The sequence below is a fragment of the Thalia democratica genome, chromosome 6 (assembly GCF_965202585.1).
Source record: "Thalia democratica chromosome 6, ktThaDemo2.hap1.1, whole genome shotgun sequence".
Lineage (NCBI taxonomy): Eukaryota > Metazoa > Chordata > Thaliacea > Salpida > Salpidae > Thalia > Thalia democratica.
Genome location: NC_139170.1, coordinates 3,313,509 through 3,338,914, shown reverse-complemented (window position 1 = coordinate 3,338,914; position 25,406 = coordinate 3,313,509). Strand labels below are relative to the sequence as shown.

Genomic DNA, 25,406 nt, shown 5'->3' with positions numbered 1-25,406 from the left:
TCTTGTGTTTATTCTGACTTATTTTTAAAGATCAGGAAACTTGTAAAATATATCATTATAAAAAACAACTTATAGTACCACCAGCTAGTATATTTTTTAAACTTTTAACGTGTTGTTTTGTTTGTATAATAAAACTACCAAATCATTCTGAACTATTATAATAAATTCATAAAAAAGATTATTAAACCACGGATTACAGAAATCTGAATATCAAATTTTAACAATTTTACAATTTGTAAAAAAGTTAACAATAATATAATTAAAAAAAAAAATTATTACTAACTATTTTTTGAATAAACTTAGTTTAATTAAGTTGATGGTATTTAAAAAAACGTTGATCAAAAAAATGTTAATTAGTTTTTTCATAAAGATTGTTTCGACTTCTTTTATTCAAAAGTGATTATGTTTTGTAACTTAAATATTTTAATACATATACATAAAAATTAACAGTTGTTTAGTATTGTGTAAAATTTCATACATTAGAAAATAATATAAACTTAGTTATGAATAAGTTATAAATGTTTTATAGTTTTATAACTAACGCATAAATCAAAAATTCTAATTAAAACTATAAGTCAACATATTCCTAATTTTTTTAAATCATATTTTTTTAAAAGTAAGTATCCTAGTGACGTCATGCGTCTTAAACAGCAAACGGAAGATTTAGTTGCGTAGATGTATCTAAAAGCGTTTTATGAGAATCAAGCAAATTAATTTCTGGCGAACTTAGTCATTTTGAAACGAGTTTCAAACTCGTATTATACAATTATACCACTGTTTCAACTTTTTTTGACTAAGTTGAAACGATGAAGAAAAATTAAAATTTTTTTATCTGTTTTGTTTTGTTGCTGAATTAGTAAAACACTTTCAATTCTAAACTTGATAAAATGCTTTGATTTTAAATTACCAAATCATTTAGTTTTAAAGATGCTATCGCTTTTAAAAATAAAAAAAATATATTTTTATAAAAGTTATAAAAAAGTATAAAACTTAGTAATTAAACCATTTTACCAGGAATATCTAAGTTTATAATATAAATACAGCTTTAAACGTATTAAGTTATCTAGTATTTTTAAACATTAAATAGTAGTTTTAGAAGTACAAATGTCCTCTGACAAGCTCAAACCAAATTTTTAAAAGTCCATTTAAAAAATAAACACAAACCAGTATGTTATTACGAGAACTCAAGCTACTTTGTTTAGCAAACTGTTTATACAACAATCTAACAACCTAAAAACAAAATATTTAAAGCTTAAAGAAGTATTACAATATTACAACTAGATAATAAATCGTGTGTTAACGTATCTTTCTGTTGCACTGCGTTTTGAATTTTGAAAATCAAGAAATCATAACGTTTGAATAGCAGAGACACAAGCAAATAAAGTCTACCGTTTGTAATAACTCTTTTAAATCTATTTAATAAGGAGTACTGTTGTTTAACAACATTTTTTTAATGTTGAATATATTTATTTTTATAATTAACTATAGTTTGCTTTAATTTAATAAGTAGAAAAATTATAATTGTATTATTTTAAATGTGTCACAAGTCATTGAGGTTAAATTACACAATATTTTTTTACATTCAGTAGAACTTTTGTAACTCTGGATTGTTCATATAATAATTTTATACAAACATTATTATTAGAAGGAAACTTAACTACCTAAAGTCTTCAAAATTATCAGCGTAAATAATAAAACTTAGATTTTTTATTTATAACAGTGATAATCTTTAATTTTTTTGATTCTTAACTATATCAAATTGCTTAACAATATTTTGATGCTTCTTAAGAGTTAAAGTTAAATTGTCGAAATTTTTATCTATTTTTTTTAAATTTATTTTTACATTTTTAGTCTAAGCAGCTTCCTAAATTATTCAACTCTTTAAGGTTGAAGATTTTTTTTCAACTTACTGTGTGACGTAAAAATTGTCTCAAGATGCCGCAATTGTTACGTAATAACCAACTTAAATTGTTAAGTACGTGCTCTAGCTTATGTTACAATCTTCAATTAGGAGTTAAGTCGTTTAAAAGTGTTTTTAGTTTGTTGCATGAGAAAAACATAAGATAACATTTCTTTGTTGTTGTGTTATAACGCAAAACTTCGAATAATAAATAAGTAACAAAATAGTAATAAAATTTTTTAGAAAACATAATTGAATTATATAATAAGAATAATTTACTACTACTTTGTCTGTTTTAAAAAGTTGTTGAATTTCATTTTTATTTTTTCTTATGTATGTTTCTATTTGTACCATTTAAATGAAGTGTTGTTTCAATTATAGAAGAGGTTTACCTAAAGAGCATTTATAAAGGTTAAGATATTTTTTACTTAACATGATTAAAAATTATCATGGAAAACGTATGGTATGCTTCATTCATATTTATACTATTATAACAGTCGCTAAAAGTGAATTTAAATTTCACTTGAACTGGCTAACATGAGCATACAGTAATATGAATTCATAATTGTTCAAATTTTCATGCAAATTTCAGCGGAATGACGTCATTAAAAGCTTTACATTATTAAGGGTAGGTCTTTTTATGGGTAGTATTTTATGTGTAGAATTGCTGAAATCAATTCTGCCCATAACTTGATGTGATGTCATTAACATTATGGGTAGTATTTAGATGTTGCTGCAACTAAATGAAAAATGAAATACTGTCCAGGCCTTCTATAAATATTATGGATAGTTTTTGTACTTTTAAATTTATAAACAAACAAATAAAAAACAACTTGAATACACATACACCATTAGTTTGATTTATTTGTACAATGATTTAAATTGTATTTTGTAAACTAAAAGAAGTAGTGGCTAGACTTATTAAAAGATTATGGATAACGTTTTTATTTAAGATTTAATAAAGATAAAAAACACTTGAATACACTTAAACCAATTGTTTGATTTAAAAGTATATTTATGTAATTTATATTTTTTATACTAACAGAAGTAATGGCTTGGCATATTATAAACATTTTGAATATTTTTTTTATTTAAGATTTTATTAACAAAATTAAAATTGAACATTCATAAACCAACTGATTGATTTATAGTTGTATATATGTAATTTATACTTAGTAAACTTATAAAAGTAGTGGTTTGGTTATATGTGTGCTATTTTATGAGCACTATTTTATGTGTAGAATTGCTTCAGTCAATTATGCCCATAATTTGATGTGATTCTATTTAAATTAAGGGTAGTATTTAGATGTTACTACAATTAAGTTGCTTCAATTAAGTAAAATAAAATACTATCTTTTTTTTAAATCTAACAATTGGTTTAAGTGTATTCAAGCTTTTTTTTCTTCATTAAATATTTCATAAAAATACTATCCATAATCTTTTAATAAGTCTAGCCACTACTTCTGTTAGTTTACAAAATACAATTTAAATAAATTCACAATTAAATCAAACTATTGGTGTATGTGTATTCAAGTTGTTTTTTATTTGTTTGTTTATAAATTTAAAATTACAAAAACTATACATAATATTTATATAAGGCTTGGACAGTATTTAATTTTTCATTTAATTGCAGCAACTTAATTGCAGCAACATCTAAATACTACCAATAATGTTAAAGAAATCACATCAAATTATGGGCAGAATTGATTGCAGCAATCCTACACATAAAATAGTGCCCATAAAAAGTCTTACCGCATTATCAACAAAAGCAACAGTTTTTGTCAGATAAAGTTTTTGCGAGTTTTGTTTCAAAAACTGTGCATTATAGTCTAAATAAGTATACAAGGGGTCGGCAAACTGCGGCCCGCGGGCCAAATGCGGCCCTTTAAGTCAAAATCTGCTGCCTGCGAGCTCCTTTTCAGCTAAAAATTAACGTTTTAAAAACCACAAAAACTAAAGATTATGTAATAAAAACTTACAGTTAGGCTCTAAATTCAATAAATACAATATATTAGTGCTCTAATATTGCTTATTTTATCATACTTTTGAACTTAAATAATATTTTTCTACTGATTACTAGAGCTTTTTTTAGATAAATGCAGCCTTCAAAGGATTTTTTCTATATAGTGTGGCCAAGGAGCAATTTTTTCTAGGAAAATTGGCCGCGAGTTACATACGGCTGCCGACCCCTGAACTATACAATTACTGGTTTTTAAAATAACGTTTTAGAGTAATAACTTCTGAAATAATTAATACAAAACTTATAATGTTTGAGTTTAGATTGATAATAAGTAATATAATGACCAACTATCATAAATGATATTTGGATTGCTTTTATCTTATTGTAGGTCGATGTAAAGTAAACAAGCCTTTTAAAAAATTACTGACTAACTTTTTTCAAAATGTGTTTATAAATAATTCAATTATTTTGCATTGGTCAAGTATATAAAATAAGGACAAAAGTTTAAGTTTTTAACCTATCAAGTCATAAACAAAAATACATTTATTTAAAAGTTATTATTTCTCGAAATGTGTAATGAGAAGAATAATTCGTTAATGCACTTCATTCTAAGGTTTTTGTCTAAAAATATCTTTAAACAAGATTACATTTATACGTATTTCTACTATTAGGGTATTTAAAAATTACTTAGTGACAAACTAGTGCTACATACCGGTTTAAAAAACGATTTTATTATTATACGAGTAGATCTAAATCCGTCAAAAACTACAAAGTTCTTTATAAACTTAAATTTTTTTCAACGTACTAAAAAGATTTGTTTTTAACTTAGCTTACTGCTATAGTAAACTAATATTTGTTTTAAAAACATTTTAGAATTAATGCTTAGTAAATCTCAAACTTTATCTGTTATTGTCCTAAAAACAAACACAAGAATAATAATATAACAGATTTACTAAATCAATACCTTTATATTAATTTTAACTTTTATTAATTTTATCGAAAATATTAGATAGAAAAAAAGGTTTGCTAACTAAAACATTTCTTAAAAAAATGTTTAATCGTTTAAAGATGACAAAGGTAAAACGTATTTAATTTCATATTTGACTGTGTTTGATGTAGTATTAAACACGTACACCCTATAACAATTAGTTTCGTAACAAGTATTACAAAACAAAAAAGTAGTAACTACAGTGCTTATTCATTTATTCGGACTTCACTTATCTGGACGCTCACTTATCCGGACAGTTTTGGTCAGAAGAAAATTCAAAAATGTACAATATTAAACACTAACATTTTTGTATGATACAAATGTTTAAACTATTATTTGTGTCAGCCAGAAGCCACGCCATAAAAAGGTTCACAACTTATTAAATTCCGTGATTTTTCTGCTGAAAAACAATATAAAGAAACGTCAATTATTTTTTATTTCAGTAAAACTTCCAATAAAAACTAGCTTCTTAGGAGTGATATGTTTCCATTAAAGTGACTTTAAACTTAATCTAAGTTTTTCGTTTTTCTTTATGTCTGTTTTTTTGTTTTTTTTTTTTGTTTAAAAGGTTTTTTTTTCATTTAGAGAAATAGATTTACATAATTTTTTGTTTTTCATGATAAATTTGATTTTTATTTTCTCTTAAACAAAAATAAATCTTTTTTTAAAACTAATAGTTAGAGCAGGTGAAATTACAAATGATGAGTTTTACGTGCTTGACCCTCAAAAAACTTATATCGTTGCAGAGGGTTAGTAAATGTGATGTTTTTCTACGTTAAAAAAATAAACTAAATAACCTAAAATTAAGCTTCTAATATTTATAATTTTATTAAATATTACTCGTATTATTTTGTATTTGCTTTAACCATAACACTTTTATTATGCATTGCATTAAATGCAGCAGTTATATTATTATATGAAAAAACTGATTTTTTGTGCTTATCCGGAAATTTGGTTATCCGGACATGTTTACAGAAAATTCTTGCCTAACATGTCCGTATAAGTGAATAAGCACTGTATCGAGAATAAAAAAATGATGGTAAATTTTAGTAGTTAAACCGTTTTGTTTTTATAATGCTTTGAGTGTGACCTTGTTACGTAAGTGGTACTTGAAATACTAAACAAACATTTTAAGTTTGTAAATTTGCAATGTGTAAAAACTAACACAAAGTGTAGTAATAGCTTTTACTTGATAAAAATTTGATGTAAATAATAAATGTTTTCTTTTATTGAGGTTAGGAAATGCAGCAGCAGTTCTTTAGGTTTGTCTTTTTATATACTTTTCTAAAATGTTTAAAACAATGTATGAATTTTAATTTTGTTTAAATAACAACTAATGTATTAGACTACTTAAGTTTTTTTTTTAATTTGTTTTGATGGTCCTTGTAAAGTGTTAAAGTACGTTTTTTTTTTTTTTTAATTTAAATATAAAGTTTTAAATATATATTTTTTTAGGCAAGTTTAACAATGGAACTCTTTTTGGATCAGACTTTGATCTCATTGAAGAACAATGCATTCAAAATATATTAGAAATTCGAACCATTGTATTCATAACATTTGGATTTACATTGTTTGTTTGTATAGTCAAATTCAGTATTATGCGTTTTGTGAAAAGTTATAGACTCAAAAAGTTAGTTATAAAGAAATTTTATGCACTTAAATCATATAGTTTAAAACTTTACTTATGTTTATTTTATATTTTTATAGTATTTAGTTTCTAAAAGGTAGATCACTAAACAAACTCTAAAATTTTCAGAACAACAAAGCGTTTAACTGAAAGTTCAATAAAAAAAACCATCTAACTTTTATTTAAAAGAAATAAAAAGTGAGTGGTCAAATTGATTGTTATGAATATGTAATCAGTTTGAAATTTTTTACAACTGTTTACAACTGGCTTACACATAACTCAACACTAATTTTGATATTTTTTAATTTACATATTTACCGCTTTGAAAAGCTAAAATTTTACAAAATGTAACTGAACCTTTGAATACTTTATTAACAAAATAAATTGAGTGTAGCAAAATTAACTACAAAAAACTTTATAATTTAAGTTTTAAGCAATACATTTACTTAAAGCTATTTTTATTTTAAAAATTTACTATGCAACTTTTTGAACAAATCTTTTAAAATGTTTATCTATTTATTTTTTGTTTTTATATTTATCATTATGTTAAGGCCTAAAGTTTTCGAAACAGCAATTAAAAACAGCAATTTTTTATTTAATTTATAGCTATGTTTATCAGCTTTTTATCTTGTTTTTCGTTAAGCTATGAAAAGTTTAACAATTATTTTTTTTTGTGTATTTTTAAATTCAGAAGTTGGTTAGTGTTAGTTTTTTCATAAGTATTTTTAATTTCTCTATTTCGCTTGTAATATACTGATATATTATATTTCTTTATTCTAGTTTATGGATGTTTTACTCTACCTTTATTTTCGTTGAAAAAAAATCAACATTTAAGTTTTGTTTTATAAAAAAAATTAACTAGTTTAACAATCGTATTATGCCTTTTGAAAGATGTTTAAAGTAACTTAATAGTTTTTATAACTAGTTTTTTTTTATATATAAATAGTTATTTGTAAACAAAACTAAACAGTCATATTGTATTACTAGTCTATGTAGAATATTATTAACAAATAAAACCAAAAGTAAAAAAATAAAATAAGTAAAGATTAACACTAACAGTATTTGATACAACACAAAGGTTGTGAATGATAGTTTTATTAAAAAACATATGAAAAAATTAATAACAAAAACATTGACTAAATTCAAATTTTTGTATTTGCTCGAAAAATATTTAATACAATAACAAAATAGTTTCAAGTCTATTATGACTTAATTGTACTTTAACTCAGTGTAAATTAAAAGAATATATATCTTTTAACTTTTTACAGCGATAACATAGTTTTGATAGAGAGCAATTAATTTAAGTCAAGAGCAACTAATGAAGAGTAACTTATGTATAAGAAAACTTTTTCTCTTAAGTAAAAACAATTTATTACTACATAAAAAAATGTCTGAGTAAGTACTTTATCAAACACAAAATAATTAAAACAATCGCAACTCGTTTTTAGTTGTTCAAAAACAGATATAGTTTTGTTGAGGAATTGTTATATAAATAGTTTTGAGAAAATAAATTAGTATAAAAGAAACATTATAAACGACGGCTAAGTGCAAATGTGGTCACTTAAAAAATAAAAGCAATTCCTTTAAAACACATCACTTTAAAAACTAAAAGATAAAACTTATAAATAAGTAAATAACAATACGGATGCTCAAAGAGGTTTATTAATCTTGTTTTTAAATTTGTTATATGTGCTAAGTACGATTATAAATTAATATAAAATGTCTAAAAGCAACTTTTTTTTCATAAATAGAGCGCTTTAAATAAAGTAAAACATGTTTATGACTTCCAAGCATATAACATAATACAGAGCTTTGATAAAAAAAAAAGTTTACTAATTAAGTTTGAAATGGCTTAAGGAATCCTAAACTCTTTGCTGTTCTATAACTTAACTAACTTGTTCATATAACTTTGAGAACATCTAGATAAGCATTGTTTGAGAGCAACTTGACTAAAAACCCATCCTACCAACTTTTAAACCTCAAAAAACACTTTCGCCCATTTTCTCCACCATATTTTCATCAGCAGGGACACTTTTTCGTCTTCTCGCCTTTCTCCTCCTGATACTCACTCAGGTTGAGGCTTTTGGAGGTTGAAGGATGGCTTGATGTCTGATTAAAAAGATTAGTTTAAAAATTTTGTTATTTGTTAAATGTGTGCAAATGTTTGTCAATATTTAAAGATTTTCAGCTTATAAAACAATCTTTATGTTTTTAATAGTAGTAATAAAATTATTACTGGTTTGAAAAATATGTTAAAAAAATTTCCTGCTTAATTTTATTAATTTATTATTTTATTATTTGTTTATTGCGAACGAAACAACTTATTCCAAACAAAATATATAAAGTTTTTAAAGGTATCAAAAATTATCAACACTTTCATCATTAAACCTTTTAAAAAGTGTGTTTATTTCAAATTTAATTTTATTGAAGGCAATAAACAAGTAAAAGATGAACGCACTAAGTCAATCGCAGTCTGTGAATAATTGATGCAATAAATTAAAACGAACGTAAGAGCTTCTTACTCACTTGCTTTAATTGATTGCAGTAAATTAATAAAAAAAAAGTCAATGAAATGAACTAAAATAAAGGTAAATTTTCTTACAAACTGTATATAAAAATCCTACCTGGTTGCTGTACTCCTCTTCTTCCTTGAGGAGTCTTTTCAGGACTTTTTCCAAGATGGAGCTGACAGCCTCGTCGACGTTGTGGCCTGTTGCTGCTGAAGTTTCAAAATAGGGGATTCTGTGATAAAAAACGTTAATATTTAATGTTTTAATGTAACAATATTATGTAGTTTATTTATAAATACGAGTTCTAGCTAAACTATGCTTAAAATTTAGTTAAACAAATATTTTACTGTTATAACGCTATTGTCGAAGATTTTTTCACTTCGAAGTGTTGTTTTAACTTTTAACTCTAGATTTCCATCCTGAGCTGGTTTGTAAATGTAGCTTTAAATTAACTTATAATATAAAAAGTTTACTGTATTATATTATCATATTAATACTCATCTTGAACTCTTGCTTGTGCCGAGCTGAATATATTTAACAGTTTTTTTTAGTTTTGTTTTATTAAACAGAATGCAGTTTAACCTACTATAACTATTACTTACTATATTGAATGAAAAAGTTAGACAAAATATTTTTTTTTTCTTACCCTAAATGTTCTGCTTGTGCTCTGGCTTGTGCTGAAGTGATCTGTCTTTCCTCGAGATCGCTTTTGTTTCCGATCAGCAGAATGTCCGGAGATGTAGAGTATGCGTTGTTGCGAATTTCGTCTGTTAATAACAAAAATAAACTATTTGTTTGCAAATAATTAGCATTGATATTTTAATATAATAGGTAAGATGTCTTGAGATGTAAAATAAGCGTTGTTATGAATGTCGTCTGTAAATATTTACATATATTAATAATTAAATCATTTTTTTCTATTATTTTATTTAAAATTTATTGTTCAGTGTGCTAGTATTGAAACAGATTAAATAAATTGAAGCAACATATAGAAATGAAAGGTTTGAAAAGATTTTATAACTTATTGCTTTTTATTTGTTCATAGCTAGGAAAAGGATTTAGAATTATCAATTTATGTTAGCTTATATTATTACTTATTATATGTATTTTGAATATTTTTTTAATAATAACCCAAAAAACAGCTTTAGAAATATAATTGAAAATACGGCTTAAGTTTTGAGTGATTTTACAAAATTTTTTTTAAACACAAAAACTTTAGAACTCAGCATTAATAAAAGAAAATGGTTGAAGCAAGGTTGAAAAATACTTTAGTTACTATTGTGGCTTAAAAAATAATTGAATAAAACAGTTTTAGACTTTATTTTAAAAGTTATGTTTTACAATAGTTATGTAGTCATACAAGCATGTACTAATTTACATAAATCAAAGCTTTTAGCATATTGCCAAATTTGAACTTAAGTTTCAGTATAGTTAGTCATTTTCATAAAAGCTTGGTTTGTATTGATTTTTATTACTACGGAAAACCTAGAAGTGTTATAAGTCTTATTAATCAAAAGTTGCTTTTATGTGTTAATTTTGAAAACATTTTTTTTTAGTGCTAATGCGTATTGTGAATAAAAGTGGTTTAATCTTTTTTTTAATAAGAGACTTATAAATTTTCCTAAACAAATTTCAGATTACATAAAATTCAAGTAAGCTAGTACAATATTTCAATCCAACGACTGAAATAAACTACTTAAAAAAACACAATTTTATTGGTATAAAATTTCATTGTAAGCTACATATACAAAAACAAAACAAACGTTTAAAACATAGTATAGCTCATTTCTTACAATGTATTTGACACAATTTACATTTCTGTGCATTGAGTGCACTTTATCGCCAAAGAATTGTTAATCTTTAAGCATGTTTGTTATTAGAATACAACTATACGTTTAAACTTTAGATCACGGTTTTCAAAACTGGGTAACTTCGAGCTTTTAGGGGCATTAATAAGCAAGGCGGCGAAAAGCAATTAAATTTTTAACTTTTAAAGGTGCAATATCTAACAAAAGGGTGATTGCTTTTCAAGCTTATGCTAAGTAAGCAATTATGAAAATGAGTTTAGAAAACTGTGCTTTAATTTTTTACGGATAAAAAAAAATTGTTATTTAAAAGATTAAAAATATTCAAAAAAATAAAAAAAATATAAAAAAATTAATTGTCTTAAATTGATCTGAAACTGTTTTCATTTTCAAGACCAAAAAATAGTTTTGAAATTTTATTTCTTTTTTAATACAAATAGTATTAAAAAAATACTGACTTATCCAGCTATGGATTAACCTGAAACTGTTTTCGTTTTCCAGATCAAAAAAAAAACTAAAAATTTTTATTTCTGATTTAATACAAATACTACTTAAAAAAAATTGACTTATCCAGCCATTGATTGACCTGAAACTGTTTTCGTTTGCCAGATCAAAAATTTAACTTTAAATGTTTATTTCTATTTTAATATATATAGTATTTAAAAAACTGACTTAACCAGCCGTGGATTAATCTGAAACTGTTTTCGTTTGCAAGATCAAAAAATTAATTTAAATTATTATTTTTATTTTAGTATGAATAATTTAAAAAAATAACTAACTTATCCAGCCATGGATTGACCTGAAACTGTTTTCATTTGCCAGATCAAAAAACAACAGGAAACCCATCCCGTCCCTGAAAAACGCTTTCGTCAGACTCCGATACCTGAAAATATAAAAATATAAAAATTCTTATAAATTACTGAGTAACTTTTATTTGTTTGTTAACTATATAACTTATGTTTTTGGTTAACATTTTTCTTTGTCAGCCTTTACTATCAGTGACTACTTAAAAAAACATCAGTATGTTAAACAATAGTTTTACATTTTATCTACATGATAGATATTAATTTTTTTGACTGTCTTTAGTACCCTGTAAAACTTATAGGTAGTATTTATTTTTAGGTTTTGTAAAAACAAAGTGTATAAAAATTAAATGATTGATTTTTCACAAATTATAATAAAACATTTGGTTAGAAAAGGTGCTAAATTAAAACATTATAATTTTAATAATGTTATTTAGTATACTACGTAATACTAACGTGTATTAAAACTATACGTAGCTTATCGTACACAAACTGTTTTACGAATAATAAAATCTGTAAATCCTTTTATCCTAAAGATTATATATACAGCAATTACTAAATCAAACATTTTTTACTGATGAAAAATTAAAACTATAAAACTTTTGATACTTTAGACATAAAGTATAACTAACAATGTACTCTAATGAAAATAAAAATATCTTCTTTAAATTTTTTAAAAACATTTTGCAAACTAATTCACAAGAACTAAAATGAATCGTTGTCGGCTTTCCAAAAAAAAAAAAACAGCTTTTAGTTAAAGTCAATGGTAAAAGCGTTAAAAAAAGTTAAGCTTTGAAAAACGGGAAACTTTAAAAGTAACAAGAGTTCACAAGCAAATTTGTCAATGTAATAAAAGCAACTGAGTGAAAAGTTCTCCTTTTAAGTTCATTTCAATTTATTGCATCAATTATTCACAGACTGCAATTAACTTTCCACGTTCATCTTTTTACTAGTTTATTACCTTCAGTAAAATAAAATAAAAGTTTTGTTAATTTATTTTATTGCTTTTCGTTGGTTGGGAAATTTCAAAGTCTTACATAACTTTTAAAACTTTTTCTTTAGACAATGTACGCAATAAACAAACAAAAAAATAATAAAACATGTTGCATAAGATATTTCTTAATCGAATATTTCAAAGAAAATTCAATAATTTTGTCATAAACTTACAACTGCAATGTTATTTAAAAATAAGCTATTTACGTTACTTTTGAAATACTTAAATAAAAAGTAATGTAGTCAGAGTTTGTTTAAAAGTTAGAATGATAGTTAAAAAAATAATATAATAAATGTTTTCTAAGTTTAAACACATTTTTAGCTATACCAAGTGTTAGTTTATTTAATAGTGATAAGGAAAAATTTAAATGCTCAAAGTACTTTTTAAAATAGGAAAACTTATATGGTCTTATACTAATTAAGTATTGTTTGTATATAAAGTTTGTTTGTCTAAGTTTATTAGATGTACTTTAAAAAATGACAGTTTATCGAATTCTTACTATAAGCCAAAAACAATATTATCATATTACATTTATAATTTATAATAGCTATGTTTATATATATTATATACAGCTTATTCTTCAAAATTAGTCTTTAAAACGCTTTACTGCAATTTTTAGTAAAAATGTTGAAGCTAATTAATAAATGCATTGCTTTTTTAGTATAAAAGTTTTATGTTTATTCTAATTTTCCAAGCTAATAGTAATTGTTATTTAGAAATTTAAGTCTTGATTTCTTCAAAAACATTTTTTTTTCAACAAATAAGTAAAATTGATTTCAGCTAAAACTTATCAACTATTTTTGTTAGCAACTAATTTTAAAATTAAATTTTGAGTAAATAAACAGCTAGAAATTTCATCAGAAAAAAGTTCAATTAACACCAATTAGCATAGTTAAGCAAAGTTAATTAGAGGTAGATAAACAGTTTATAACCCGTATTGCCGATTAATTAATTAGTGGATTAACTAAGATAAGCAAACGTATAAATTTAATAACAAACAACAAATATATCAGTTTAGTCTTGGTTGATGTTTTTTAACAAATCATGTCTAAAATTTGTGTTTCATATATGTAGTACAAAAAAATGTTTATATGAAAAATTAATAAGACTTACAGACAAATAAATTCGGCAGTACAATAAATAAACTGCAAAACTACGAAAATCAATAATTATGTCACTAAAAGCTCAATTGTTACGTCACAGACCTTAAAATAACCTTTAACACTAAACTTGTAAGCTTTTACACTACAAAAAAATTAAGATATTTAAAAAAGTAAAGTAAAACCACTAAAACCGATTATCAAGTCACAAGCAAACTAATTATCTAGTCACAAGCTAACTAATTATTACGTCACAAACAAACTAATTATTACGTCACACACCTCTCTTGACCTGCGGTATCCCAAAGTTGTACGTGAACTTTTAACTTTCTTTTTTCATCCGGAATTTCGTGAATCTAATAAAAAAATATAATAAATGGTCTTTTTAACATTTTTAAAATGCAATATCTATAATCATATCTATATCAATAAAACTAAAAAAAAAATTTTATTAATGTTTAGTTTTAAAATACTTATGTTGTCGTTACTAAATACAAGCTAAAAAAAAGTATATTTTTAACAAAAAGTAATTCATATAATTAAATTTATATCTGAAGCAATAATTTTGTGAAATAAAATAAATTTAGCTATTCTTATATAAAAATATTACAGTTGCTTTTTTTAACATGACTAAATATTGTCCAAAGAATTCAATAAAATTCAGTCATGAAATATTTATTTTATTTTATACTATAAGCAAACTAAACTAAAATATACTATACAAGTAAAAAGCAAAGTTTAAGACTATTTAGAAAAAACTATGTATGAGAACATGTTTTTGTTAAAATATAGCTGCTTTTGCTTAGGAGATAAAATAAGCTTCAAATTTTTTGTTTCAACAAAAAAACCAATACCAAGCCACAGCAAGATGTTTAAATAATTTTTGTTTTGATAAATATAAAATTGTGAAGGTTTACGTATGAATTGAAAATGATGGTAAATTCATAAAACATAGCTCTGAATCCAAAATTATACTTGAATGTTTATAGCATGTTCTTTATATCGCGTGTTAACAATTTTAATAAAAGTTAAAAAGTTTTATTTAACCATAATTGATATAGTTTTTTTTTAGTTTTCTATCGAAAATTACTTTTCATCAGGTTTTAATATCTCACTTATTTAAATTTTTTAAAAGTTTTGACCAAGTTAAATTTTAAGTATTAGTGGGGAGGTAATTTAAATTTACATGAGAAGTTGATTTAAGAGTTGTTTCATAATTTTATTCGTATATTATAAGTATATAATATATTTATGATATATATTATAGATTAATATTATAGTATGTATTATATTATAACAAAATTTAACAAACTAAACAAACAAAAATTACAATTAACTAAGCTTTATACATATATTTTAACAACTTTTCAAGGTATACACCAACTATGTAACTTATAAGTTTAAATTTAGTATTTTAAGATTAAAAAAAAATTAATTTTCTATAATTTTTTAATGCTTACTTACGAAACAATCATTGGTCGTGTGGCTTATAAACTTTTAAAACTCTTACATTTAAAACTGTTGTTTTTATAATTAACTAGGGCAAAGTCATCTATACTGATAAACGCTTAATAATCTAAAAACAACTTAGGTAATTTTACTCTGAGAAAAACAAAATTTTTTCAATTGTATGTTAATGTCTTTTAAACTAAATTTTAAATCATTTTTACACGGTTTGTCATCTTTCTACACTTTCTCTATCAATAATCTAAAAAACAAAACATAAAATTGTTGAAGGTGCAATTCATCGACTGAAACAATTTTTATTCAATTGAAATTAATTATTTAATAGTCTATTAAGAGCATGTAAAATGCATTAATATATCATTGCAATAAAATCAATAATGACATTTGTTTATCTATTTAAATGTGCGTAGGTAATTTTTTTTGATAAATAAGTTGCTTGAAAAAACAATGAAATGCTTTGTATAAAAAATTCTGTTTTAGAACTTTCAGTAAAATATTTTGTTTTGAAAGTCAATTTTTCTTTTGTTTAAGATATAGGTTACTTATTTTCTAGTCCTAAAAGAGTTGAGAATATTTTAATACAATCTTATCAATCATTTTTGAAAGTAATTTTGTCCGGTTTGTTTCTAAAAACATTGTAACATTATATTAGCAAAGTTTAAGTCCATTCCATACTAGGTTACACATATCTATACTAAATTTAAATTGAAATACGTCACTTTTTTTTTTGTATTTATGACATTTTTTGATTACTAGTCATCTTTATATACCTTAAAGTCATTATTATATATCATTTCATTGAAACTTTTAATTTCTATACATGTATAGTATTAAATTCAATTATTAAAATAAAATCTTGTTAAATATGGTATTGCAAATGAAAAATTATTTAGGAAACTTTAAACTTGTTATTTTTGTTAAATACTAAGTTATTAATTACTACAAAAATATAGGCGTAAAATAGTTTTTTAGCAACTCATAAAAAAATTTTAAGTTTTTCATGCATTTGTTTTACAGTTTTAAATAAATAAGTCAAAGTTGTCTTAAAGACTGTACGAACATTTTAAAATAGTGACCAAACTTTGAAGTTAAGTTTTTATTTAATTAAAAATTAATTTTTACAAATATACAAAAAAACACTAACCAACTTTTTCAACCTGAAATCAACCCCGACTGTTGCAATGAATTTTTCTCTGAATTGTCCCTCAGTGTATCTGTAATCGAAAATAAAATTATTAAAAAACAATCAAATAAATTATTACATAAAATGTTTCTTAAAAGTTTAATGATAAATGTTAACTGAATTTTTTTCTCAAAATTGTCCATTTGTGTAACTAATAATTGATTTCTAACAGTAAGTTTTAAAATAATTTTTTATTGTATTTTAAAACGTAAAGGCTTCTTTCTTTAGACGCTAGATTTGAGTAAGATTAGAAGCATAGATAAAATCAAAAAAAAAGTACACTAGTTAAACAAAAACAGTGCTCAAGTGTATAAATCAATTTTTGTAAATGTTTATAAATTTATTTTACAGCATATTAAATTAAAGCTTTTTCAATTATTGTTATTGTTGTAATTATTTTCTTTCAAAAATTAAAAAGCAAGAATCTCAAAAACAAATTTGCTTTAACTTACTTAAAGTTTCATATAATAATTTATTAAGAAACCGTATGGAAGCGTCAGTTTAAAGATGTAAAGTCATTTAATAGTATTCCGTTTAATTATTTTAGATTTTACAATGCTCTTATTAAAATAAATCGTGTCGTAATATAAAACAAACTACAAAAGCAATTTTTTTATTGTTAAGTTATAACTGTATGCACCTAAGTTTGACTTAAAAAAAACAATAAAAATAGTAGTATATTTGTTTAGCACAAATACATAGTTTCTTGTTTATGATATTTTTTAGCACATTATTGTTAATAAAATGTCTACCTGTGCAAGAAACAGGTCTTTCCGACGCATGAGTCTCCCAATAGAAGAAGTTTGATCAGGTAATCGTAAGACGTTTCTAGCTGACTCTCAAGATCTAAAAAAAAAAATATTTAAATACTAAAATTACAGTTTAAAAAAACTATGCAAAACAATTTTCTTTTGTTCAATTCTGAAGGTGTCAAGTCACTTTTAATTGCCATTTAAATCCAAAATTTATACAATAATTAAGTTTGAAATTTTTATGTAGTTTAATAAGTTAGCAATAGGCTTGTATTAAACATGTATAAATTGAGTTTGTTTATTATTTATTAGCAAACAATAGATATCTGACTCATAGTAAACTACAATAAAAACGAAAAAAAATACTTTTTTAAGTTAATAGTTTATAATAAATTTTAAACTCTACTACAACATCTAGTATTGAAATTATTTGAGTTTCTATCGTAAATACAGCAGAAGGTTGTAAAAAATATCTATCAGATAAATTTTCTAAACGAAATATTTTTCTGTAAACTAGTAGAGTACTACAAAAAATACTTTACTTTTAAACAAATCCGTAGATTTTAAGTAACTTTTATATGCCATTTTTAAATACCAAATGCTTGTGCCGGTAATATCTTACGACCGTTGAACATTCTCTTGGACCTGTACTTACGCCGAATAGCCATCGAAAAACAAAACTGCAAAAAATAAAAAACAAAGTTCATTGAAACTTTCGCATTCAATATATGAACATGCTGCGTTTTTCTACTTCTGTTCTATATGCCCTGAGGTAGTTTCAGGTGTTTTCAATTTATTTTTTAAGTTTTCATGTCGCTTATTATAATAACGCACCATGCATTGTTTGCAATATTTTTAACTTAACCAGTGCTAATATGAAATGAATATACTGTTTGCTAGAAGCAAAAATTAAATTTTGTTTTATTCTATAACGTTTCAGTAGCTTAGTTGCTTAGTTTTTATATTTTTATAAGAACTTAGAGTTTATAAACAGCACTAAAGTACAAACGATTCTCTATATCATTAACTCAAAAATTAAAATCTAATTGAAAAATACCAAAAAATTGAATATTAGTTAAGTAGCAGAGAATAAATTGTACAATTCTATCTTGAACAAGTGTTTTAATATTTTAAATGTTTTTCAAGATTAACAAACCAAGTTCAAAAAAATTACAATATGTCTAGTTTAAGCAAAATAACTTTTTTTGAGGTAAAAGTAGCTAGTTCATTGTCTAATGTCGAAATTTTTAAACCGTTGTATGTCTAACCGCTTATAAAGTCAATAAATTGTATGCCAGCATATTTTTTTATATACCTAAGTATACCACATTGCATCTATATGAAATTTTAATATTATTTTAGTCACTATTCAAATTTGCTTGTAAGTAAACTAAAAACTAAAACCTTGTAAAACAACAATCAAGAAGTTACATATACACTATTTTATAAATTTCTATCTTTAATTTTAAGAAAACAAAACTTTGTAAAACAAAATAAAATTTCAACAACAATAAGCAATAAGTACAATAAAAAGTATTAGTAAAAAACAGCGATAGTAAGAAATTAAAATATTTGAAATATAATTTTAGTTAAAGTATTTTGAAAAACTTAAATCAAATTGCAAAAATCTGCCTATTAATTTAGCATAATAAAATAACAAACTTTAATTGAAATCAGCATATGTTAACTAAAAATTAGCAAACATTAACAAAATAAGAAAACTTTGACAAAACTAAAAATTTCAACTGACCTAGGCATATTCGAAAATAAAAAATCTATTGAATACAAAATTATAAACACATTTACATCAAAAAAATAAGCAACTTTTTTCTCTGAGATAGCACTGTTTTTGTTAATTTTGTTTAAAGCTAGCAAAATAAGAACACCTAAACCAGAAAATGTCCATTTTTCAAAAGCTTAAATGCAAACAAAAATAATGAAAATAAGCAAAATAAGGTGAAGTAAACATATTTTCACCAAAAATATAAGCAACTTTTCCGTCTGAGGTAACAGAGTGTTGTTAATGTTGGAAAACCGCCAAAAACGTTGTTATTTGAGAAGTCTGACGCCAAAAACATGTTGAGAAGTCTAGCGAAAAAACATGTGTGTATTTCGAGATGTTAAATAAGTTCAAAGTGTGCATTTGTGATTGGCATTTTTGTAAATAAATGCAGGTTTATATAATAGGAGTTTTTGAGTTTGTAGATAGATGTTTTAAATTTCCTTTATTTTTAAATAGCTGTTTTCAGTAACTAATATAGTGTTGAATAGTATAAACTAATAGCAAAAAAGTTAAAAACAAGTTTACATAAGCAATATTTATAAATTAGTAGGTTTTAAGAGCTATACGTCTTTTAAATAACCTGTTCTAAAAATAAATTAGTTAGTGATAAAAACTATCATAAAGATTAATAGTAAAACAGTTTTATTAAGTTATTGAAACGTATTATAGTTTGTAGTTATATATATTTTAATATTTTTTAGATACTAGAGAAAAAGATAATCACTGCGTATAAAACATAAATATTTTTATAGTTTATAGTTTTGGTTTTTAATTTTATTTAAGTTTCGAAGAATTGTAGTAAAGAGACTTTTTTCAATAAAACAGTCACGACCAATTTTGTCGAAATCATTGGTAAATCGACTTAAAACTTTAGCTTTAATTTACTTGTTTTCCTGTAGTACTGTTTAAGCTAAGTTTAACTTTTGAGAATTGTTTTAAGATGATGTTTTAAGTACATTTAAAAAAAAAATATTTGTGTGTAGTGTTAAGAAGTCTAATTTTTTTATAAGTCAGAAAATGACTTAAGTTCAAGGTTGATGAATTGTTGTAAGGTTGCATGTATTTTAGCAAATTAAAGTACGACTAAGTTTATTAAGTTATAACAAATAAACTAAACTAAAATTTAGAATTTATTCAAACCTTATACAACTTGATGCGTTGGTTAGTGTTATTTCAAAAAATAACTTTCTTGATTATCTTTTTTACAAAATTTAATACCTTTAATTGTTATTTAAGCAAACTGTTATTATAAAATATTTAATTTAGTTATTATTTACAAAAACTATTTTATCTAGTTATTATTTTCACGAAAAAATCTTAAACTATCTTTTTTACAAAAAATTACTTTCTGTGACGTCATTGACGAACGACGGTTGACGCTCTATGACGTCACTGCTTTCGAAAACCCCCTCGCACGATAAACTCGATTTCATTTCTCCCTTCGCAATTTCCTCGGTGTGCATTCTGGTGATTATGACGTCACAGTAAGGAATTTGGTCACAGAAGGAAACGTGTGTTAATTAATTTAGTAAAGATTTTTATCTACTTTTGTCTCTGCAGAGACAAAAAAAAGTGGAGTGAAGAAAATTTAAATCTTCGAAATTTTTACTTAGCTTGAACTAAAAAAACACCATATAAAATTAAGGTAAATGTAAGTTATTTATTTTCATGTTTGAGATTTTTGTAGAGTACTTTAGATAATTAACGATTATTTTATTTTCAACCAAAGCAAAACTAGCCTAACAAAAAAATTAAAATGATATCTATACTTTTTAATGAACTGTACTTAAAAACGTTATGAAGCTTATGAAAAATTGATCAATAAAGTTGTATAAAATAAAGTTCGATAAATTTATATAAAACACTGCCAAGCTATGAAAGAAAAAAAAGTCAACTTGAATTTTATTTTCCTTCAACACTATAAACAGCAAAAACCAAAATCGATAGAAAAAGTCAAAATGCTTCGCATTAAGTCCGCTAAAATATTAAAAGCTTATTTTGCGTGAAATCAATTAAATACTTCCTGCTTTAAAATACAGATAAAAAACTCAAAACAGCAGGCTTATGAAAAAGCGTTTTTCTTTGCAACTCAAGACGCTTGAATCAATATATAAAAAATCTATATCTGTGCTATCGACTGCAAGTACATTCCACCCGCATAAAATTATATCGAGCACACGAACGCATGCATGTGTGGAACAAATTCTGAAAAAACTCCGTCGTTTTTCGTTGGAGCCACGACTTCGAAAAAAGATTAATAATTCATCTGCAAAGAAATTTCTTCTTTTTTCTTCTCCAAACAACGCGAGCTCTTGCGCTGAAAGGAGAGCTTTGCCGAAAGGTAAAAATCAACAAATTAAAGCGTCATAAGTCTTTTAATGTTAATCAAGTGGCGCAGACTCTATTGATCACGCATTTCACGTTGATTATGACGCGTTTCAAACCTTTTTAGCGATCAATAAAAATAAATAGAAAAAAAAGTCTGGCTTTTAATTCAAACACTCTTCAAGGTGATAACAAATAACTTTTCAGCGTTGGTTTAGAGAAAACTTTCTGACGCACTTACACGACGTCTAATTTTAGTTATGACGTGACAGCAAAACAAATAACTTTTTAAAATAGGCTTTAAATTGAGAGCGTTTTAAAAAAAGCATGTTAAGCTACTCTTTCAACTTACGTTCATTATGACATATTATAGTCATGACTTTGTATTTTACTTATGACGTTCCTAGTTTGAAAATGTACCCTCTTAATTTTTAGCGCTTTTAGAGTTAAGCATTGAAATAATTATTTACGTCAAAGTAGACAAATTTGCGAAAAAGATTTATTTACGCACGCATTTAACGTTTTACTTAAGTTATGACGTCACAATAAAACAAACACTCACCTCTCAATCGAAGATAATCAGCGAAACTTGAGCCCCTCATAAGCATCATTCGAAGTCGATTGTTACGTCACGTCAGTTGTATAAAGTTGATTATGACGACACAGGAAAAGCAGAAACTTGATGGAGTTTAAATTATTCAAGAAACTGCTGAAACTATCAAGCATCAGAAACAACTAGAAGCTTATCGCTTCTAAGAGCAAGTTAATTTAAATTTATTGATTGAAGCTTTTAAAAGCTTTTGCTTTTTTCAACTTTTTAACTTTTGTGTTAACGTGCTAACATTTAAAATAAGTGATGTTAAAAATCATTCTTTATTGTTTAACTTTTTTTTTGTATAATTTTTGCAAATAAAGTTTTCCCTACATAAAAATAATTTTTTCAAAACTTTTTTCTGAAAGTAAACAAAAAACAAAAACGAAAGAGAATTATTTAAGTATTATTGCTTTTAAAAAAACAGTAGTATTACAAGCTAAATAAAAATAACTTGTTCAAAAAATTTTTCTAGAGTAATCAAAAAACAAAATCTAAAGAAAACTATTTAACTATTATCGCTTTTACTTAAAAAGTAATATTGCAAGCTAAATAAAGTAGACTATGTTTGCTTATGTCTGCTATTCAAACGCTATGATTTATTGATTTTCAAAATTCAAAACACAGTGAAACAGAAAGATACGTCAACGCACGAATTATTATCTGGTTGTAATATTCTAATACTTCCTTAATCTTGAAAATTAGATTAAGCTGCTAGTATGTTGTATGTTTATATTTTGTGTTTGTTCATACATTTAAACTCTTCTACAAAGAAAAATTACTTATAAATTGCTAGATATACTATTTGTAAACATAAAATATACAAGAAAACTTTTAAACTAATTGCATAGAAAGCTTTAATTACTTAAATAAAGTTAGACATTACACAGTTTAACATCTGATGAAAAGTTGAGAAACTTTTTAAAATTTATAAATAACTTGTTTTCTTTTAGTACTTTATCTTATATCTACATAAATTTAGATATTTACTAAATATTTAAAGTACGTTCGTGATTATTTTTTACTTATGTCTATGAAATAAATTAACCGTACTATTTTTCTTTGTTTCCAGATACTAAGAAATAAAACAACCGACAAAAAATATTATTCACTTTGATAGATAGCAGTGAGTTGGTGTGTTTTAAAAACATATAAATAATTAAAAAGTCAAACTTTGGTAATTTTGCGATAGTTTACCAAGATAATATGTTTTCCTAACGGAATTTTCGCAAACTATATTTGTAACTGTTTAAGTAAGCAAGCCATAATCATAATTTTAATTCAAAACCAAAAAATCTTATTCTTAATTTAATTCTCTAACATCAAATTTTATAAAATAGTTAACAATGTTTAGTATAAATTAAAATTATTTTAGTACAAAACATAAATAAACTTTTTTAAAGCATTTTTAAATTTGGTTTATTTAAAAAAGTACTTTCAAATGTCACTTAAAACTAAATAAGCATATTTTTTAGACTTTTATACAAAAATTTAAGTCAGCGACTTTTACTGTAAGAAAGTCAATGTTTTTAATTGTAAATATAGTTGTTGTGTTTGATTAATTTATGTAGTTTAAAAATACTAATAAAAGTTGTTTGGAAAAAAATAGCTGCATTATGGTTTATTGGTTTAAAATTGGTAAAAATTAACTAAAATTAACACATTGAAACAAACTATAAAGATTATTGTATATTATACCTGTACTTCTATAAATCCTTGATCTTTTTGAAATTTTGAAAGAAAATAAAAACGCAGTTGATGCTTCAATTAAAATTTCACTTTTTTTAAAGTCGCATTAAATGTTTTAAATTGCATTATGAAAACAAATGTTTCCTGCTCAAAAATGTGTGCTCAACCAGAGTGAAAATGTATTCTAAAGAATATTTATATTTTTCAACAAAGTATTTTTGTCAAGGATATATTATTTTTATAAACTATACCTATATACCTATTACTACGTGGTCTTTTTAAAATTTCAAAAACATAAACATGCAGTTGATGTTTCAATTGATATATGACTTTTTAAAAATACCCTTTAAAGGATATAAATTGCATTTCAAACACAAATTGTTTCTTCTCAACCGGAATATAAATGTAGTATAATGAATATTTAGGTTTTTTCTACAGGTATGTTAAGCATAAGTGATTCTAATAAAATGTTTGGTCTTCACGATCACTATGGATTTCTAGCCAAAAGAAGTAAAAATTGCAATTATGAATTTATCTTTATATTTTTTATTAACGTTTTTAGTTTTTTATTGTCGAATAAAAACACTTTTTTATTTATTTAAAGTCTGATAATTAATGAAGAAACTAGTGTTTCAAATAATCAATAGACAATAGTAATAATTTGTTAATTTTATGTCAGACAACTAACTTCTTTATTTCGCTTTTGAATTATGTAGCATGTTATTAAGTTCGTCTGAAAACTTTTAATCTATTTCTTTTTAACTACTTTTATTTTTTTAACACGTTGTCAATTGGTCTATAGCTTTTCTTTTTTTAAATTTTGAAACTATTGTGTTTGATTATGAACGTTTTTTAAATTCATTTAAATAAAAAAAAAGTGAATTTTGTTGATTTAAAACCCGTTTTTTTAGTGTATAAACTAGTCTCAGGTTTGAAATTTATTAAGCATGTCACGTAGATAACCTGAAGGTTTTATTAGTTGAGTAAGTCATTGTGCCCTATAAAAAAATATCTATGAAGGAAGTGGAAATACTTTGATGTTATATGTGTTTTAAAAACTTTTTTGTTTATTTAAACAATCTTTCGACTATTTTTTCACTTGATGCCGTAAAAGAATCAACATTGACTATGTACTGAGCAGATTTAAATTGTATATTTGATAAATATATTTTGTCTAAAAACTAAACAAAAGCAAATTTTAAATTATGTTTAACATCATAAATTAATATTAGATATCTGTAAGTCAATGAATTTTAAAGGTATTTTTTCTAGTCCGTTTTCTTCTTAAGATAAATTAATACTTTAAGGTTTAAGCCCTAGCAAGCATATAAGTTTAGAAAAGTTCATTTCAAGTTTTAATATTTTATTTGATATAAAAATACATGAAATCATTTGTTGTACAAATTTGATAGAGCCGTACCTCTAAATAGTTAGGATATGTTTAAAGAGTTTTTATGTTTTCTTAAGTGTTATAATAATTGTAAAAATAAACTTTTTAAAGAATACATTTTAGCTTATTAAACAAGTTTTATTACTTCTATGTATATTTATACAAACATAAAAATTATTACTAAAAGCACGCTTAACTGACTCCCATTTTCTAAAAAATTAAATTCAAACTTAGTTATAAAAAATATTAAATACATACCATTGTGCTGTCTAAAAATAATGACATTTTTATCTTGATAAAACAAAAAAGTAAAATTTCATATGAAACATAAGAAATGTCATATTAAGTAAATACTTGTAACCAGTTTAGTAAACTAAAAATAATGCTATCAAATAAACTTTGTTTGTTTAGATAATTTACATTAGACTAAACATTATAATTAAATTAATTTCATTTAAATTAAAAAACTTAAACTTCTAGTAGCTGGTTTATTATTTCTCAAAGATTGCATCAAACGATTTTGTATAAAGTTAAAACT

General features: G+C 24.1%; 1 protein-coding gene and 1 long non-coding RNA gene across 3 annotated transcripts; one reads left to right on the top strand and one right to left on the bottom strand.

Moving 5' to 3' along the window:
• The first annotated feature begins 6,026 nt into the window (after window positions 1–6,026).
• On the top strand, window positions 6,027–6,826 carry LOC145839444 (uncharacterized). The gene is made up of 3 exons (XR_014370064.1): window positions 6,027–6,110; window positions 6,304–6,478; window positions 6,605–6,826. It is a non-coding gene; the product is annotated as an uncharacterized LOC145839444 (long non-coding RNA).
• Window positions 6,827–7,975: 1,149 nt separating this feature from the next.
• Window positions 7,976–17,796, bottom strand: LOC145838324 (ras-related protein Rab-27B-like). Of its 2 annotated transcripts, none has more exons than XM_082945893.1 (8): window positions 17,685–17,796; window positions 17,090–17,183; window positions 16,299–16,368; window positions 13,970–14,043; window positions 11,570–11,673; window positions 9,632–9,752; window positions 9,100–9,217; window positions 7,976–8,584 (listed from the first exon to the last, which is right to left on the bottom strand). In XM_082945893.1, the coding sequence occupies exons 1-8, from the start codon at window positions 17,794–17,796 to the stop codon at window positions 8,495–8,497; spliced, it is 783 nt and encodes a 260-aa protein (XP_082802019.1). In that variant the 3' UTR covers window positions 7,976–8,494. The 2 variants fall into 2 exon arrangements, with proteins under 2 accessions (XP_082802019.1, XP_082802020.1); XM_082945894.1 differs by having other exon boundaries at window positions 17,632–17,788.
• Between the last annotated feature and the right edge of the window lie 7,610 nt (window positions 17,797–25,406).

Bases quoted from the DNA above. Each gene is read 5' to 3' on its own strand.
- LOC145838324 (XM_082945893.1), bottom strand. From the start codon at position 17,796: ATGAACTTTGTTTTTTATTTTTTGCAGTTTTGTTTTTCGATGGCTATT. The intron at 17,184-17,684 runs GTATTTAAAAAT...TTTTTTTTTTAG, and splicing joins ATTACCGGCACAAGCATTTG to ATCTTGAGAGTCAGCTAGAA. The intron at 14,044-16,298 runs GTTAGTGTTTTT...TTTTTTTATTAG, and splicing joins ATTTCAGGTTGAAAAAGTTG to ATTCACGAAATTCCGGATGA.